General features: G+C 38.5%; 1 protein-coding gene across 1 annotated transcript in view; it reads left to right on the forward strand.

Moving 5' to 3' along the window:
* The window catches only part of IHO1 (interactor of HORMAD1 1), a 32,821-nt gene that overhangs the window by 4,699 nt on the left and 10,478 nt on the right, over positions 1 to 17,644 (forward strand). Inside the window, exons 2-5 of the mRNA XM_004715225.1 lie at positions 96 to 270; positions 1,462 to 1,625; positions 15,715 to 15,763; positions 15,942 to 16,029. Coding sequence (XP_004715282.1) covers positions 96 to 270; positions 1,462 to 1,625; positions 15,715 to 15,763; positions 15,942 to 16,029 — 476 coding nt within the window. The remainder of the gene's footprint in view (positions 1 to 95; positions 271 to 1,461; positions 1,626 to 15,714; positions 15,764 to 15,941; positions 16,030 to 17,644) is intronic.

Raw genomic sequence — 17,644 nt, forward strand, 5'->3', positions numbered from 1 at the left:
CTACTCTGGAGTGAATAGTTGTGATTCGCTAACGATTTCATTTGTTCAGGATGTTTGTCTGCTTGATATACCTATCTTTTCTCATCTTATTTCAGAGCCATTAAGTCATCTAATTGGAATAATAATCAGAGTGATTATTCCATTCTCAGTGATTCCCAGTTCCTCTTTGGATCCCAGTTCTGCCCAGAAAATTCAGAGACCCTTTCAGGACCTTTGGAGATTGGTACCCACTCAAGACATCCAAAACAATCACAACAGAATTCTCTGGATGTGAGTTTTATTTCCAGACTTTCTCTACACATATTTCATTGACATTTTGGAGACAATCCATAAAGAAACCATTCTATTGGAATGTATTTTAGGATCATACATTTCTAAAGATTACTTGTCTAAATGGATTTGTGCTTGATTGGTGATTCATTTGACTTCATATGAATCTGAAATGGAGAGACTATATTTTCAATATTATGTATTACCAAAGCAGTATAGAATAGTTTCTTGACCATTCCTGGGAAGAGCCAAATATTGCAAGACATTTTCCAATAGTAGTCATGCCACTGCTTATGAAAATTTCATGGGGAAAAAAGAGAACTGTCATAAAATAGCAACAAAGTAGCAATTTTATTTTAGGTAGAAATTGTTTTCTAAGAAATTTCAAGTGCTCTGTGGATTTTAGTTAACTATATCACATCATCTCCTTGTAAAAGGAGATTCTGAGGCCCAATGAATAAGTGAGAATGAGTAACAAAGTCCTGACCCCTTGTTCTTTTAGCCCAACCTGTCTCTTTTCCTGTGAATCAGAATTGTTTTGATTATTTTGGTTTAGAACTAGATTGAATTATATATACTAAATTTCCTGCATCAATTAGGGACTTGACTATTGAATTATATGGTATGTAAATTACTTGCCAATAAAACTGTTGGAAAAAATAGGTACTTAATAAGATTAGTTCAGTGTATTAAATTAGTTAAGGTATATTCGGAGATAAGTATTCCACTATGAAAATGGTGCTCAGTGCTTTAAATAAATAAATGAACTCCCAGAGCCTTTTAGATGTGGCCTAATATGTCACTCTCCAGCCCATGTCAGTCTCATTCATTCATCAACAACAGAATAAAAGCATTTGGAAAATGCTGAAAAGGAAAACTGACACATCATCTTAAATACTGCGTAAGTAATACGCTGTTGTTTTCCCTTTACATTTGTGCACTTGATTCAATTATATTTTTATTGATATCTTAAATATACTTGAGCTTAGATGACAAATTATATTAATAAGAGTATATTTGAAATAGAATATTTTGCTATATATGAAACCAAATACAAATACATACTACTTACTATGTTGTTTAGCAGTATGCTTTACAATTGAATATGACTTCATTGTCCAGAAATGTAGTGAATGCTATAAGTATTTTGTGTTAAAGACTATAATGATCCCCCCCCTCCCCATTTAACAGAGTGAACCTAGTATTTTCACAAAGTACCAGACAAAACCAAAGCTGTTTGGAGGAGATACAAAGGATGGAAGCTTATTTCCTCTTCCTTTGTCAGCTGGGAAATCAAAGGGCCTCTTGGAACAGTTCGAAGAGAAGAAGAAAAGGGAAAAAGACAAATGTGAAAGGTATGTAAACCAGTTCATCTTGGATGAGGGATACAGAAAGTAGAGTGCCAATAAATCCTATAATTCAATTTCAGCATGACAACACTCTTGCCTTTTTTTTTTAAGTGTAAGAACCCAGTTATTTTTTTCAAACCACACTTACTTTAGCTGTGCACAGAAAAAATGTCTAGAGAGATATAAATCACATTAAGTGGTTTTCATGTTTAGTAATATCTAAGGTATTAGTAACAAAGATTATTTTAATTTTATTAGTAGTTTTTTAATATTTTCTAAATTATTCTATGATCAGGAAATCATTAAAGACTATGGTTTTTATTTACAATGTAATTTATACACTGTAAGATTCAATGTACTTTTTAAAGTGTATAATTCAGTGATTTTTTTTTGTAAATTCTTGCCTTTTCAGTTCATTTAATAATTACTCTGTATTTTCTTTCTTGTGAATGTAACTTACAGTGACTTTGAGTATTATTTATTTATTTATTTGTTTTAATTTGAGTATTTATGCCAATTTAGGCTCCTGAAAAGTAAGAGGGCTTCTTATAGAAATGCGATATTCCAGTAATATATCTTAGATGCTTCCCTTTAATTTGTTTTCTTTTCTTATTATCAAGATAAAAAAATTACAGCATACATGACTCATTTTTTTAAACATTTTATTGGGTGCTCATACAACTCTTTTCATAATCCCTACTTCAATCCATTGTATAAAGCACATTTGTACATTCGTTACCCTCATCATTCTCAAAACATTTGCTCTCCACATAGCCCTTCGTATCAGCTCCTCATTTTCCCCCTCCCTCCCCACCCCCCTCATGAACCCTTGATAATTTATAAATTATTATTTTGCCATATCCTACACTGTCCGACGTCTCCCTTCACCCACTTTTCTGTTGTCTGTCCCCCAGGAAGGAGGTTATATGTAGATCCTTGTAATCAGTTCCCCCTTTCTACCCGACCCTCCCGGTATTGTCACTCTCACCACTGATCCTGAAGGGATCATCTGTCCTGGATTCCCTGTGTTTCCAGTTCCTATCTGTGCCAGTGTACATCCTCTGGTCTGTTCCCCTTGCTGTTCTGTTTGCATGCCCTTAGTGTTTTACCTCGGTGTGGTGGGATCAGATCAGGCAGAATTCCCACACTGTGTCTCCAGTGTTGTCCCCTATAGGGCTATGGGTCAGTGAGGCATGTTGTGTCTCATAGTGGGGCCAGCCATATGGTCTTCTCTGTGGATTGGCTGCTCTGAGCGGGAATATGGTCGACAAGGCTTGGTGGGCCAGGAAGTGCTCCACTCTCTCTTCCTCCCCCTTCATTTGCTCCCCTGTGATCTGATCCAACATGTCCTTCTCCCTGAGCTGCAGCTTCAGTGCTGTCCTCTGAAATAAATTCTTCTGGGGGCAAGGGCAACTGTCCACGCAGTTAGGATTGGGGCCAGCCCCACATTACTTATTTTAAGGCTCAAAAAGATAAGAGGGAACTTTTAAGTCACATGTCCAAGTAATTTTCCCACTTTCAAATGTTTGTATTGTTTTAGGTATACTATCGTTTTTATAAAGGAACCCTAGTGACAAAGTGGTTATGTATTTGGCTGCTAACTGCAAGGGAAGCAGTTTAAAACCACCAGCTGCTCCTCCAGAGAAAGATTGGTCTTTCTACTCCCATAAATAGTTAAGTCTCAGAAACTTACAGATAGAGTTTTACCGTGTCCTTATGGGGTCACTATGAGTTGGCATTGACTCAGTGTCAGTGAGTGAGTGCTAACTTTGTAAATATTCTTGTTTATTAGAATTTTATATACATATAACTAATATATGAGCTAAATTAGGACTGCTATGTTAGTTTGTTCATAAGCTAAAGTCATAGAGAAATGAACTTCCTGTTAATAGCTGAGTACTTTACCTTTCGGTTAGTTGTAATTAAATTATTGTAAAGGCTACACATTGCATTAGGTAAATCAGCTGCACATCACCACTTGAAAAAGAAGGAGATTACTTTGAGAACTAAGGTGCACCTGACCCAAGCCATGGTATTTTCAAAATGCATGTGAAAGTTGGATATTGAATAAAGAAGACTGAAGAATTGATGTGTTTAACTTACGGTGCTGGCAAAGAATATGGAAAGTACCATGAACTGCCAAAAGAACAAGTCTGTCTTGGAAGAAGTACAACCAGAATGTTCCCTTAGAACCATGGGTGGAGAGACATCATCTCACATACTTTGGACATGTTATCAGGAGAGACCAGTCACTATAAAAGGATATCACGCGAGTTAAAGTAGAGAGGCAGCGAAAAAAGGAAAACTCTTGATGAGATGGATTGACACAGTAGCTGCCAACCATGGGCTCAAACATGAAGAAGAGTTGTGAGGAGGGTGTAGGACCGGGCTATTGCTCTATTGGGCTATTTCGTTCTGTTGTACACAGGTTTGCTATGAGTTGGAACCGGCTCAGTGGCACCTAACAGCAACAAAGGCTATATCTTTGGATATCAGAGAAATCATATCAACCAAGCAGAGATATTTCACTTTGTTTTTTTTGTGACAGTGAAGATCTATCACTTAGCATCTCTAGTAGTATTTTTCACAGCTCCTTTTCTTTCATTACTTTAAATATATGTCACAAAAAATTGACATTTCGACAGTTTTTACATGTACAGATCAGTGACATGAATTATGTTCATTATGTAGTTCAGTCATCATGCTCACCCATTCCCAAATCAAACCATCACCTTTAACAGATCACGTTGCTTTTGAGGCTTACAGATGTGCTTGGCACTAAGGATGCTATAGGAATGCTGTGGGGGATTAAAGTTTTGGCCAAGTTATCCAAGATCCTATGTTCCAGTTGGAGAGTCAAAATAAATGTACTTTGAAATGAACTGCCAGAGGCATAATGGCTAATTGTGTAGTACTAAAGAGGGCCAATGTCCGGTGGGTAGAAGTTTAAGAGGCTTCCTGGAAGAGTGAGGACTTGAGGATGGGCAGTTAGCTGGATTGGGGAGTGCTGCCAGCTGAACTGAGCCTGGCAAGTTCCTGACATGGCGAATAGCAGGCTTGGCTGCTAAGCTGGAGAGAAGTAGGAATTAGGCAGCTGGCAAGTGAAGCATCTCCACCACCGCCACCAGTTGCCATTGAGTTCATTCCAACTCAAGGTGACCCTCCTGTAGAATTGTGCTTCATAGGCTTTTCAATGGCTGTAACTATTCGTAAACAAATTGCCAGGCCTTTATTCTGAGAGACTTCTGGGTGAATTCTGTCTACAAACCTTGCAGTTATTAGCTAAGCGCTTAGCCATTTTCACCTCTCAGGGACTCCTGAAGAGCATGGTGGGGGCCCTAGATGCCTATCGTAGGTTTCTGAGCACAGGAATAGCATGAAAGTAATGGCTTGAGATGACTTGCAGCACCTTGAGATTTAAGATTCTGGTTGGAAATATTGGGCCTCAGAGAAAGTACCTGTAAGTGTGCAAGCTGCTAGTGCCTGCTGAGCAGCTGTCTAGGTGGAGGTGGAAAAACCCAGTTTATAAGCCTTGGTGACAAGCATCAGAGTGGGGGACCAAGACCACCATCGCTTTTATGTACAGAGAGAAAGACAATCTTGGATTAGTTATTTTTTCTACTGTATATCCATCTCCCTTTAGTGAGAAAAGCAAAATACTCTACTTAACGTATTGTATTCTTTTGATTAAAATAAATGTTTCCCAGACATTCTGAGCCTTCTTTCTCATAGAAAACAGTGGTTTCGCAGAGGTCCCTGCAGGGATATAGCAGGGGCCCATGCATGCAGATCAGTGCATTGTCCCCACTCCCTTCCTGCTTTACAAAGAACAGCCTTAATTCTTTTTGTTCTTTGTGCTTTTATTTGAACAACTATGCTGCAGCTAAAAAAGTAAATAAACATTACTTTAGATAAGTCTCTTTCCTTTTCTTCTTTTTTTGTACTAAAAATGCTTTTATGTAACAAATGGTTTATAAAATGGTTTCAAGAAAATACTTATAGAGAGAGAACAAAAGATGAGGATGCTGAAGAATTTCTCCTCATTAGAAAATTCTGTATTGAAAAGCATAATTTTCACAAATCCTGGTGAATCAAAATACTGCCCACTTGAAAGCAGAAAGATGATAAAATCTGATGTGGGATTTGAACATAAGTGATACAAACAATAAGATACCAATTTGCATGTTATGATTTGAAAGTACTTAATTTTGAAAATGTATACAAAGAACATCTGAAGTTAAATTACAGATGAAGCTTCATCATTCTGATTGTATTCATTAGGGCTGTTGGGTTGCAAATAGAAGCTCATCTCTGACTAGCTGTGCAAAAGGGAGAATTTATTAATTCTACCAACCAAATTGTGGGAAGTACAAGGACTGAAAAGTAAACAGAATTCAGGCACATTTGTGCTTCTCTATGTCTACTTCATACTTCTCTCTTAGAAATCAGCCTCCTACCAACAAAGCAGAAAGGTCTGTCTTCTCTGAGTTTCAATCTGAAATTTCCTAAGGGAGGCTTTTGATTGGCCTGTCTAGCTTAGTTCATAGGAGGTGGCATGGAGGAAACTGATAGGACTTCTTTGGGATGCAAGAGAAAACAGTTCCAAGCTGGCAGCTGGACACACCAAATAAGGACGGCCATTACCTAGACCATATTTAAGAAAATAGATTAGCCTTATTTATAAGGAGCCATGGTGATGCTGTGGGATAAGCATTGGGCTATGAGTCACATGGTTGGTGGGTCATCATTAATTAATAACCACAAATAGATCACAAAAATAACTGTGCCTTCAATGATTGTTGACCATCATAGTGAACTTTATTATTCATTCATTCACATAATAAACACTACCAGGCAGTGTCAGCATGGGCAATATCAAGAAAGTAAACAATGGTACCTTCTTTAAAAGTGCTCAGTCCTGTAGGGAAACAGACATGTAGTGGATAAATTATATAACTAGGCTAGAAATAAGTAATAAACAACAGATAATATATTTTCATTATTTAAAATAGAAAAGAGATTTATTAAAAAGGAGAGTAAGAGGGAATAAGCACGCTGCATCCTATTTTCCCCACTGACTATAACTAAAATCCTTGTACAGGATTTTACAGAGGCCCAAAATGGACTTTGGGCCTCTACTTAAGTCTTACCTCCGTATAAGAATGGCGTGTTCTAATATTGTAGCATGTATGGTACTCACCTTCCCTACACGATTGCTGAAAACAAAATGGGTGCATAAGCAAATGTGGTGTAGAAAGCTGATGGTGGCCAGCTATTAAAAGATAAAGCATCTGGGGTCTTAAAGTTTTGGAGTTAAGCAAGTGGCCATCTAGCAGGGGGAAGCAACAGCACCCATCTAAAAGAAGCACACCAGCCTGTGTGATCATGAGGTTTTGACGGAAATAAGTATCAGAAGTTCAAAAACAAGCAGATTGACATGAAGGAGTGTGGATAAAGTGGAGACCCAAAATCCACCTGAAAGATAATTGCACAGTCTTTACAGAAGGGCCACACGGAAGGGATGACATATCTAGGGTGTGGTACAACACTGATGAAGCACATAACTATCCTCTAATTCTTTAATATTTCTTCTCCTTACTATTATGATCTTTGTCTTACCTTAACCTCGTTAATCTTGTTGGACCTGCATATGTTCATTTGTATAATCAAGATTATTTGATGCATGAAAGTCTAAATAGAAAACCCTTCAGAAACAGGAATGGGAGTAATAATTCCCTGGGGGTACAGGAGGAGCGTGGAGTAGGAAGGGAAGGAGAGCTGATGTCAATGATGAATGTATACCCTCACACTAGGGGAACAACTAACAGAATTGTAGGTGAATTGATACATTGGATGGTGTACGGTACAGCAAATAATAATTACAGTACTAATATATAATAATAAGGGTTCCTGGGGGTAAGGTGAGAGAGGGAGGGAGAGAAGAGGAGCAAGCTGATAACAGAATTCAAGAAGAAAGAAAATATTTTGAAACTGATGATGGCACCAATTGTACAATGCTTAATCTGATTGAATTATGGATTGTTATAATATCTGTAAGAGCTCCCAATAAAATGATTAATTTTTTTAAAGGAAAGAAAAAAATATTTCAACCCAAAACTAAAAATATTTAAAAAATAAAATTCCTGCACTGATTACATAAAAACACTCAGAAAAGTAAAGGGCAGCAGGTGGAAAGGTGGAAGAAAACCAGAATTTGAAGTATGAACAATCTGGATCTGAATATCCTTTTCTATTTGTCTTTTTATTGTAATAAAAATTGAAAACCTGCAAAAGACACTAAAGAGAGTGAAAAGGCAAACTACTAAATAAGAGAATATATGCATGATTCATATTTCCAACAAAGGACTTGAATGCAGAATATATAAAAAACTCTTAAAACTCAATAAGAAAATAAATAACCCAATAAATATGGGGAAAGAAAAACTGTTACCCATGCAAAAAAAAAAAAAGGGGAAGGAAGGGAAAAATGAGGACCTAATGTCGGGGGTTTAAATGGAGAGAAAATGTTTTGAGAAACGATGTACAAATGCGCTTTACACAATTGATGTGTGTATGGATTGGGATAACAGTTGTATGAGCCCCTAATAAAATGTTAAAAAAAAACAAAAAACAAACATGGGGCAAGATTTAAACAGACACCACACGAAAGATAATCAATGGAAAAAGAAAAAAAAGAAAGATAATCGATGGATGTCAACATAAAGCACATGAAAAGATGCCAAATAGCTCATGAGCAGCCATTTACGATACAACTCTTGGTCTCCCTTCCTGAGGAGAGAAGAATGAAGAAAATAGAAGATGCACAGAAACAATTAGACCAACTGACTGATCGACCACGAGAACACCAGTCTCCATGAACCTGAGACCAATAGAACCAGATGGTACCTGCCTACCAATTCCAACTGCTCCAAAAGGAATCACATTAGAAGGTTCTGAATAGAGTGGGAGAAAAATGTGGAACAAGACCCAAAATCATAAAAGAAGCCAGGCTTACTGGTCAGATGGAGACTGATGGACCAGTCAAGACTAAGCCCCTTAGTCAACCTTCAACTTCTGGAAATGAACTCATCCTCGTGGCTCAATTTCCAGCCAAACAATGTTGTTCGTTGCCATCAAGTTGATTCTGACCCTATATAACAGAATGAAACACCCCCTGCTCCTACTCCGTCCTCACAGTTGTTGTTATGTTTGAGCCCATTGTTACAGCCACTAGATCAGTCCTTCTCATGGAGGGCCTTCCTCTTTTTCACTGCCCCTCTACTTTACCAAGCTCGATGTCCTTTTTCAGGGACTGGTCTCTCCTGATCACATGACTGAGTATCTCCATCCTTCCTTCTAAGGGGATTCTGGCTGCACTTCTTCCGAGACAGATTTGTTTGCTACTTTGGATTTCCTTCACCAGTACCACAATTCAAATGCATCCATTCTACTTCAGTTTCCCGTATTCAGTGCCCAACTTTCACATGTGTATGAAGCAATTGAAAATACTATGACTTAAAAAAAAAAAAGAAAATACTATGGCTTGAGTCAGGCTTACCTTAGTTCTCAAAGTAACACCTTTGCTTTTCAACACTTTACAGAGGCCTCTTGTGCAGTATATTTACCCAATGTTTGATCTCTTGCTGCTGTTCCATGAAAAACTTATGATAGCTTTGAAACTTTATAGATAGCCTAGAAAAACTATATGTACTTTAAAAGGAAAAAAAAAAGCTATACATACTATGACTTTTTCCTAATGCCAAAAATTCCCCTGACCTGAATAGAAGAGGAGAAAAATATGGAACAGATTTCAAATTCACACAGACACACACATATATGTGAGCACACGGTCAGGTCAATAAGCTCTTAAAAACAAAGATGAGACCATAAGGGGCAGGTACACTAGAGCACTGGAAAAGGAACAAGCAACACAAAGACAGCGTGTTAAAAGTAACCGATGTCAGTGAACAATTTGCATGGAAATTATAAAATAAGAGTCTAACTCGCTGTGTAAACTTCTGAGACCCAAAACTCAATAGAATATATGAACTTTAACTTGGGCCCAAAGGGGTGAGGGGAGCCTGATTTTCTTTTTGTGCTTAGGATTTTGCGTAGGAATCACGGTTCATCCTTCAATTCTGCTGCAAAGCGGAATAATTTCTCCTTACATGTTCCAACACTTCAGACTTCTTTCAGCATCATTTTCTTTTTGTATTTGTCAATAATTTAATATTGTTTGGATTCACAATCAATGCTTTTTAAAAAAATCATTGTATTGGGGGCTCATACAACTCTTATCACAATCCATACATCCATCCATTGTGTCAAGCACATTTGTACATTTGTTGCCATCATCGTTCTCAAAACATTTGCTTCCTACTTGAGCCCTTGGTATCAGCTCCTCATTTTTCCCCACCCCCTTTCCCTCATGAACCTTTGACAATGTATAAATTATTGTTATTTTGCCATGTCTTACACTGTCCGACGTCTCCCTTCACCCACTCAGTTTCATTTTCTTCATGGAGGCATCCCTTCTAGCTCCAATCTAAATTTAGTGCTCCCTAATCACTCAAGGACAAGTACTCAACAACCAGGAACAAGCCTCTGTGCCCCTGAGCCTGCACAATTATTCTAAATGCCCAATCCAGGATGCTTGAGAAATCTAGCTAACCCCACTCAGCTTGCCCATGTTCTACAATCCATCTTATGGTTAGGTGATGCCCCTTGTTTGACCCTGCTTCTTGGTGTGCTGGGAACTGTGGGTAGACTAAGCCTACATACTGTTCATGGTCTCCCAGACAATTCTTTCCTGCATCTCGCCTAAGAATTCCACAAATGTGTTAGAGTAGTATCCCTGGTGTCATATCCTGTTTCTTGGACCCTGTGTCTTCTTCTTTCTTGGCTTACTGAAAATTTTCCTGAGGGTAAGTAGATGGCACCTAAACCATTTTGGGGTGGGGTGGGGATCTTGTATACCTGAGGGAGTTTCTGAGCAGCACAAATGATTAAGTACTCAGCTACTGACCAAGAGATACCTCCCAAAGGTACCTGGGAAACCAGATGCAACATAGTTCTACTCTGACACACATGGAGGATCTGTGGGTTGGAATCCACTCCCTGTAAACTAACTGGTGGTAGTGATATATGCTGGAAATTATCTATTCCCCCCTCACACAACTGTAAATTAGAGTTCATTCAACATTATTTTTCCTCAAAATTTCTGAAGGCATTGCTCTACTGTCTTGTTGCTTCTTAAGTTGCTTTTAAGAGGTCTGGTACTGCTCTAATTTCTGATCCCTTGAAGATCACTTTTTTTTTTCTGTTTGCAAGACTTTAGGATTTTTTTTGATGCGAGTTCTTACAGCGACATGCTTTGATGTAGCGTGTCATAGTGCCTGAGCATTGGGTAGTTCCTTTCTGTCTGTAAACTTGTGTCCTCTCTTCTTGGATACTTAAAAATGGTTTTCCCTTGGAAGCATCCTTTCTCCTTTCACTCTTCTCTCTTTTGGGATAACCTATCTTCTGGGTGTGTTGTGGAGCTGCTGAATTGATCCTCTAATGTTTTTGTTTTTTTCTTACCTCTCATCTATTTTACCACCTCAATTCTATTGCATTTAAATTTTTCTGCTGCCTTTAAATTATACTCTTATTTTCTGCTTTTGTCACATTCTGTTTTTAGCATGATTAGCTCATTAACTATTTCCATCTTTTATATTGTTCTCAAGTGATATCCTAGTTTCTTTGTATCAAGCATGTGATTTATAGATTCCTTAACAGTGATAATAAATTCTCTTTATAAAGTTGATATGGTAGACCAGCAGAAAGACCTGGTATGAAACCTGAAGGAGGCTGAGTGATGCAAGCATTTCCTGATCAGCTGCTAACCTGAGGGCTGGTGCCACTGGCTCCTTGGATGGAACAGCCTGGTGGTCTGCTTTTATAACGATGACAGCAGAGAAGATCATAGGGAGCAGGCTGCTCTGTACACCTAGGACCACCATGACTCAGGGGCAGACTTGATGGCACCTAGAGACAACAACCTGAAGAGCTGTATTACTGGGATTCAAATCTTGATATTGACATCCATAGTTTAGAGAGTAAGGAAATGTAATCTGTGATATTTTATTTTATTTTTTTTATTAAATACTTTTATTGGGGGTTCTTACAGCTCTTATCACAATCCATACATGCATCCGTTGTGTCAAGCTTCCTGGATGAAAGGCCTGGCTATCTGTGCCTGTAAAGATGCAACCAGGAACCCTATGGGATGCACAACTATGTTCTCTGCAACATTATTCACAACAGCAAAAGAAAAGAAATAACCCCCAGTGTCTATCAGATCAACAGATAAATGGATGAATAAAATGTGGTACATCTAATTGAACTATGGATTGTTAGAATATCTGTAAGAGCTCCCAATAAAATGTAAAATAATATCTAATGACTTCAAAAATGTGGTACATATAATGGAATCCTATATGACACTCTCTGTAATCATAAAACACAGTGGTGAGTCCTTGTAACATATCTATATGAGTGGACCAGGAGGGCATAATGCTAAGTGAAATAAGCCAACCACATAAGAAAGATAGATGGATAAATAGATACATACATACATCCCAGTGCTTATTAGTAGCTACAGGTGGGAGGATGAGGTGGGAGGAGCTCTAAGTTATAAATACTTGTTATTTTTGGTGATTGGGAAATGTGGCAATGAACATGGGTGTAGTGAGCACAACTTGACTCAAGTAATTGATGTTGTTTTTTTTTCTTTTTCTTTTTTAACATTTTATTAGGGGCTCATACAACTGTTATCCCAATCCATACACACATCAATTGTGTAAAGCGCATTTGTACATCGTTTCTCAAAACATTTTCTCTCCATTTAAACCCCCGACATTAGGTCCTCAGTAATTGATGTTTTTGAGAAGGATGCTTGTACTGAAAATGTGACATAATTTGGCAACAACACCAACTACTGTATACCCAAAAAACGAGTGTATGGTCACATATGTATGTGTAAAACCCACTGCCATCGAGTTTATTCTGACTCATTGACCCTATATAGGGTTTCTGAGGCTGTAAATCTTTATGGGTTAACCTCATCTTTCTCTCATAGAGAAGACTGGTAGGTTTGAACTGCTAACCTTGCAGTTAGCAACCCAGTGCTTACCAGTGCTCACCAGAGCTCCTTGTATGTGTATAGGCAGATAATTATACAGGTATACATATGAGGGTATGTGTATACATATGAGGGTAGGTCACAAAGTATTGCTACAAAATCATAGAAACTTTTATTAAACAAAATATGAAGCTATTACTTCTTGACTTAGCTGCCATTGAGGTCTATACACTTCTGAAGGCAGTGTTTTCATCTCTCAAACCCTTTCCTGGAAAGTCACGAGCTATTTGATTTACAGTGTGTGAAAATGGCAGTCTGGGTATCCTGAAAGGACTCAAATTGTGTTCCTTTTACATGCTCTTTGAGTTTGGGGATAAAAACAAGTGTGAATGGGGCAAAATATACGCTGTGGGGTGGATAGGGTAAGGTTTCCCAACAAAATTAGGGCAGTCCTTGCTCCCTTGGGAGAATAAGCAGGTGCATTATTACGTTGGGAAAAAATTTCTTGGCACAATTTCCCTAGCCTTTTTATCACCAATGCTGTTTTCAGTTTTCTTGGTGTTACGTCTTTCAAGAAAATCCATCAAATTACCTATTTGAAATCCGTAAAACACAGTCACCATAACCTTCTGAGATGACTTCTCTGCCTTGAATTTAACTGGCCCAGCAGATCAGCTCAGAAGCCACTGTAGCCACTGTTTTAAATTGGACCTTTTTCTTTGAAGGCACTCTAATGAGACAAAGACAAGTGCATTATGGAGAGAACCTGCCTGCAGTCATCCACATGTTTAAACACACTGAGTTTGCAATAAACTCATGCATGCATCAACTGGAACCCTAATAGCAACACTCTTTGTCTGACTCTCATCTGTATGCACAAGTAAAAGTGTCTATAAGTACACATAAATACAGTTGTATGTGTGGGTACATGGAAGGCACAATTACATATGTATCTGAGACATAACCACTCAAAAGATTGGTTTTATGGTTTGAAGGCTTAGTACCTTAGTCTCATGGGACATCTCAGCCAAATCAGCCTAATATAGTTCACAAAGTTTTATGTTCTGTATCCCAGTGAAGTGAGTAATGTCTGGGGTCTTAAAAGTATGCAAATGGACATCTAAGAATCAACCATTGATTTCTACTCATGAAGCGCAAAATAATAAAAAAGAAGTAGAAATCTCAGAGAGAGAACAAATCTGTAAGGTTAATACCCTGCACAAGTTATGGCCTTATCCATCAAGAGATCAGAAGAAGCAGATGGTGCCCAGCTGCCACTGCTGACCATTATGAGTCACAATAAGTGGTCTTGAGTAGAATGAGAGAAAAATATAGAATAAAACTCATAAACTTGTGGGACTAGTTGAGATGAGAAGACTCCCTGAGACTGTCATCCTGAAATACTCTTTAAACCTTGAACCAAAACTATCCCCTGAGATCTCCCTTTAGAAAAATAAAAAAATGTTACACACAATTAAGGTTATTCACCATAAATACAGCTTTCTATTAAAAATCTATTTGATATCAAAAGGTCAACATTTGAACTATGACGTATTAACTCCCAAGTACAACAAATTAAAAGAAAAGGAAAGGGAAAAAAAGCATAGATCCAGAAATGGGTTATGGGCTTGCACTAAATCCTAGCTCCAACTGAAGAACAATTAGTTTCACATCATGGCCCTGCTCAATACTTGCCCTTAGGAAGGGAACACAGAAGATATGGGTGCTATAGCAAAATGTGGCGAAGAATTTAGGTGGTGCCGGCTATCAGGTAAAATAGCACCTGGGGTCTTAAAGGTTTGTCTCCAAACAAGCAGCCATCTGAGCGAGATGTACACTAAAGCCACATGGAAGAAGCACAGCATCATTGGTCACTGAAGAACCATAATCCATATAATCTGAAGTCGAAGGAGGGATTAGTATCAGAGCCTAAATTGGTGAGACTCTGGTGTGCAGAAGGCGATGGATGACAGTGGGAGCCCAAGATTCATTTGTGGAACTACTGTACATAGGAAATAAGCCTCTGGAGAACTCCCCCTATCTACAACTGAGGGAGCGCTAAGCAGAGTGCTTGGAAGAGGAGTACAGGAGGTCAAAGCCATGAATCTGACTTGAATAGTCAAAACTTTGTCAGTAGATCCCCTGTGATGCAGGCTGGACCTGATCTGGTTTCCAAATTGTTCTGTATTTAGTTTGTATTGTTTTGTTTGTTCATATTCGAGTGAATCTCATAGATACAGTGCCATTGGAGGTCACCCTCTTGAAGCTGTGTTCTATGCTTTTCTATTTTTCGGAATATGAAACCCAGGATTGATGAGCCTATAGGGACAGCAAGGTGGGGGTAAAATGGAAATGATGTCAGGGAGTCCATGTGGGAAAAGAATGTTTGAAAACTGTGGTAGCAATTGTACAATTTTACTTGACATGATTGAAATGTGGAATGATATGATATATGTATTAAATCCTAATTAATTTTTAATGGGTCAAAAAGTTCAAAATGTACTCCAAAGCAAAGATGAGAAGATAAAAGGACAGGAACATTGGAGTACTGGAAATGTAATAACTGAAACATACAAAGAATACTAGCACATTGTGAAAAAATACAACCATTCTAAAATAATTTATATAGAAATTATCCAATGGGAATCTGTGTAAACATTCCCCTGAAACACAATAAAATACTATAATTTTAAGAATATGAATCTATAGGGCAGTTCTACTCTGTCACTGGGGTTGCTGAGTCAGCTCCCAATAACAACAAGATTAATAGAGTGGATTTTAAAAGAAAGCTTTGTCTTGGAAATGATCATGAGAATTCTAGCCCCTCCTTTTACACTAGCTGAGCACAGACATTTCTCAGGGGCTCTCCAACTCTGACCGAGCTCCGTTCTGATGCCTTGTTCACGGAGTCAGTCTTGCTATAGATTATCTCAGTATTTTATGTATTTTGTTTCTTTTTTTTTTCTCTCCTAGTGAGACTGCAGGAAGCTTTATGTCCCTTGTCAAAGAAAGTATTCACAAGGTGAGTACTTTTCATTTCAAAGAGCTAGAACATTTGGAAGTTTAATAATTATATTGTGTTGACTTTAGTTCGTGTAGAATAGCAAATTGAATTACTTGTTTAAAAATCATTAAAGGAGTTCTCCAAGTGAAGAATTTATGGTAACAATCTGAATTTTTTTTCATTTTTGGCTTCTTAGTTGCAGACATCTGTAGAAAAGTCTGAGGAACATCTCAGTTCAAGAAGTCAATCTAGTTTGGATTCTTTGGCGACTTTGGCCATCACATGTGAGTTCCTGGTGCTTGAGGTTATCAGCAGAGGGCACTGGCGAGCAGTGAGCATGAACTTTCTATCCCTGGTCAAGTTTCAGCCAGTGGTGGGGTTCCTAGAGTTTCAGATGAGCGGAGGTGGATGTGTAGAGTTAGCCTTGAGTGGAGCCCATGGGTAGTGGGACCCACCTCTGGGTGGGGACGCTATGGTCTCTTGACTCCTTCTAGGAGGCATTCATTCTAGATTTGGTAACCCTGTTGCTGCCTATGTTTCTCATTGCACTACCTAAGGTGACTCAGCAGCATCACTGAGTCCCAGATGAATTGTTGGCCATACCGTCTATAGAGACATTACCCCTTAGGACAGTGGTTCTCAACCTTCCTCATGCCACGACCCTTTCATACAGGTCCTCATGGTGTGGTGACCCTCCAACCATAACATTATTTTCGTTGCTACTTCATCACTGTAATTTTGCTACTGTTATGAATCGAGAGGCCCCTGTGAAAGGGTCGCTCGACCCCCACAGGAGTCGTGACCCACAGGTTGAAAACTGCTGCCTTAGGAGTTAGAGATACTCTACTTTTAGTCTACTGTTCTGCTTGCCACCTTCGCGTCATTGAGAGCTGTTTTCTAGTGAATGAGTTTTCTCATTTTCAGCCCTTTGCTCTACCAGTCAGTGATGCCCATTTCCATGAAACTGTGTTCCTGGCGCTCACTTTTTGAAAATAGCCATGACACAGATTCTCTTAGGTGGACACCTTTCTGGAGCCAACAGCCAGTTAAATGGCATCTGTGCTTGTTTCAATTTGATGGAAATAAACTTTTTCAAATTCCATGGGATGAATTGCTCACTATTTACAAAAAAAAAAAAATCAATGCTTTTGAGTAACTTAAAAACTAATCTCCATCTGTCTGCAAAGAAATACTCTACTGTCTGCTGGCTTCCAACCTGGGTATATCTCACACAGGGCAACTGTGCATCTGTGTAGAAACCAGTTCCAAAAGCCTAAGACTGTTACCCCACAAAAGGTAGCAAGGTCAACAGCAGAGGCAAATTAAGTGATCATTCCTTTGCATAAAATGGTGGAATAGCTCACTTGTAAGTACTGAAGGAAAGCATTTTGTTTTGTTGTTTTTAGTTTTTGCTTTCTACATTTAAAACTGGATGAGGCACAACACAGAGGATTTCAACAAAGGTGTGGCAGTTAAGGTCCTTGACGAACACAAGGTCAAAGCATAGAGTAGACTACAACTGAGCCTGGCTCGTTGTAGGCCTAGGGATTCTAAGTCTTTGCTTCTGATGGCTCCTGAATTTTCAGAAGCTAAGAGTAAGGCTCCACAAGCAATGTTCACAGAAGCAGCAGTCAAAAATTTGCATTGGACAAATCCGCAAAAGATCTCGGTGAATTGTTGAAGAGCAGAGATGTCACCTTGAAAACTAAGGTGTGCCTGACCCAAGCAATGGTATTTTCAATCATTTTTGGGGGGCTCGTACAACTCTGATCACAATCTATCCATCCCTCCATCCATCCATTGTGTCAAGCATATTTGTACATCATTCTTAAAACATTTTCTTTCTACTTGAGCCCTTGGTATCAGCTCCTCATTTTGCCTCTCCCTCATGAACCCTTG

This window comes from Echinops telfairi, unplaced genomic scaffold, assembly GCF_000313985.2.
Source record: "Echinops telfairi isolate 266 unplaced genomic scaffold, ASM31398v2 ScPeMD7_7420;HRSCAF=8458, whole genome shotgun sequence".
NCBI classification, from domain to species: domain Eukaryota; kingdom Metazoa; phylum Chordata; class Mammalia; order Afrosoricida; family Tenrecidae; genus Echinops; species Echinops telfairi.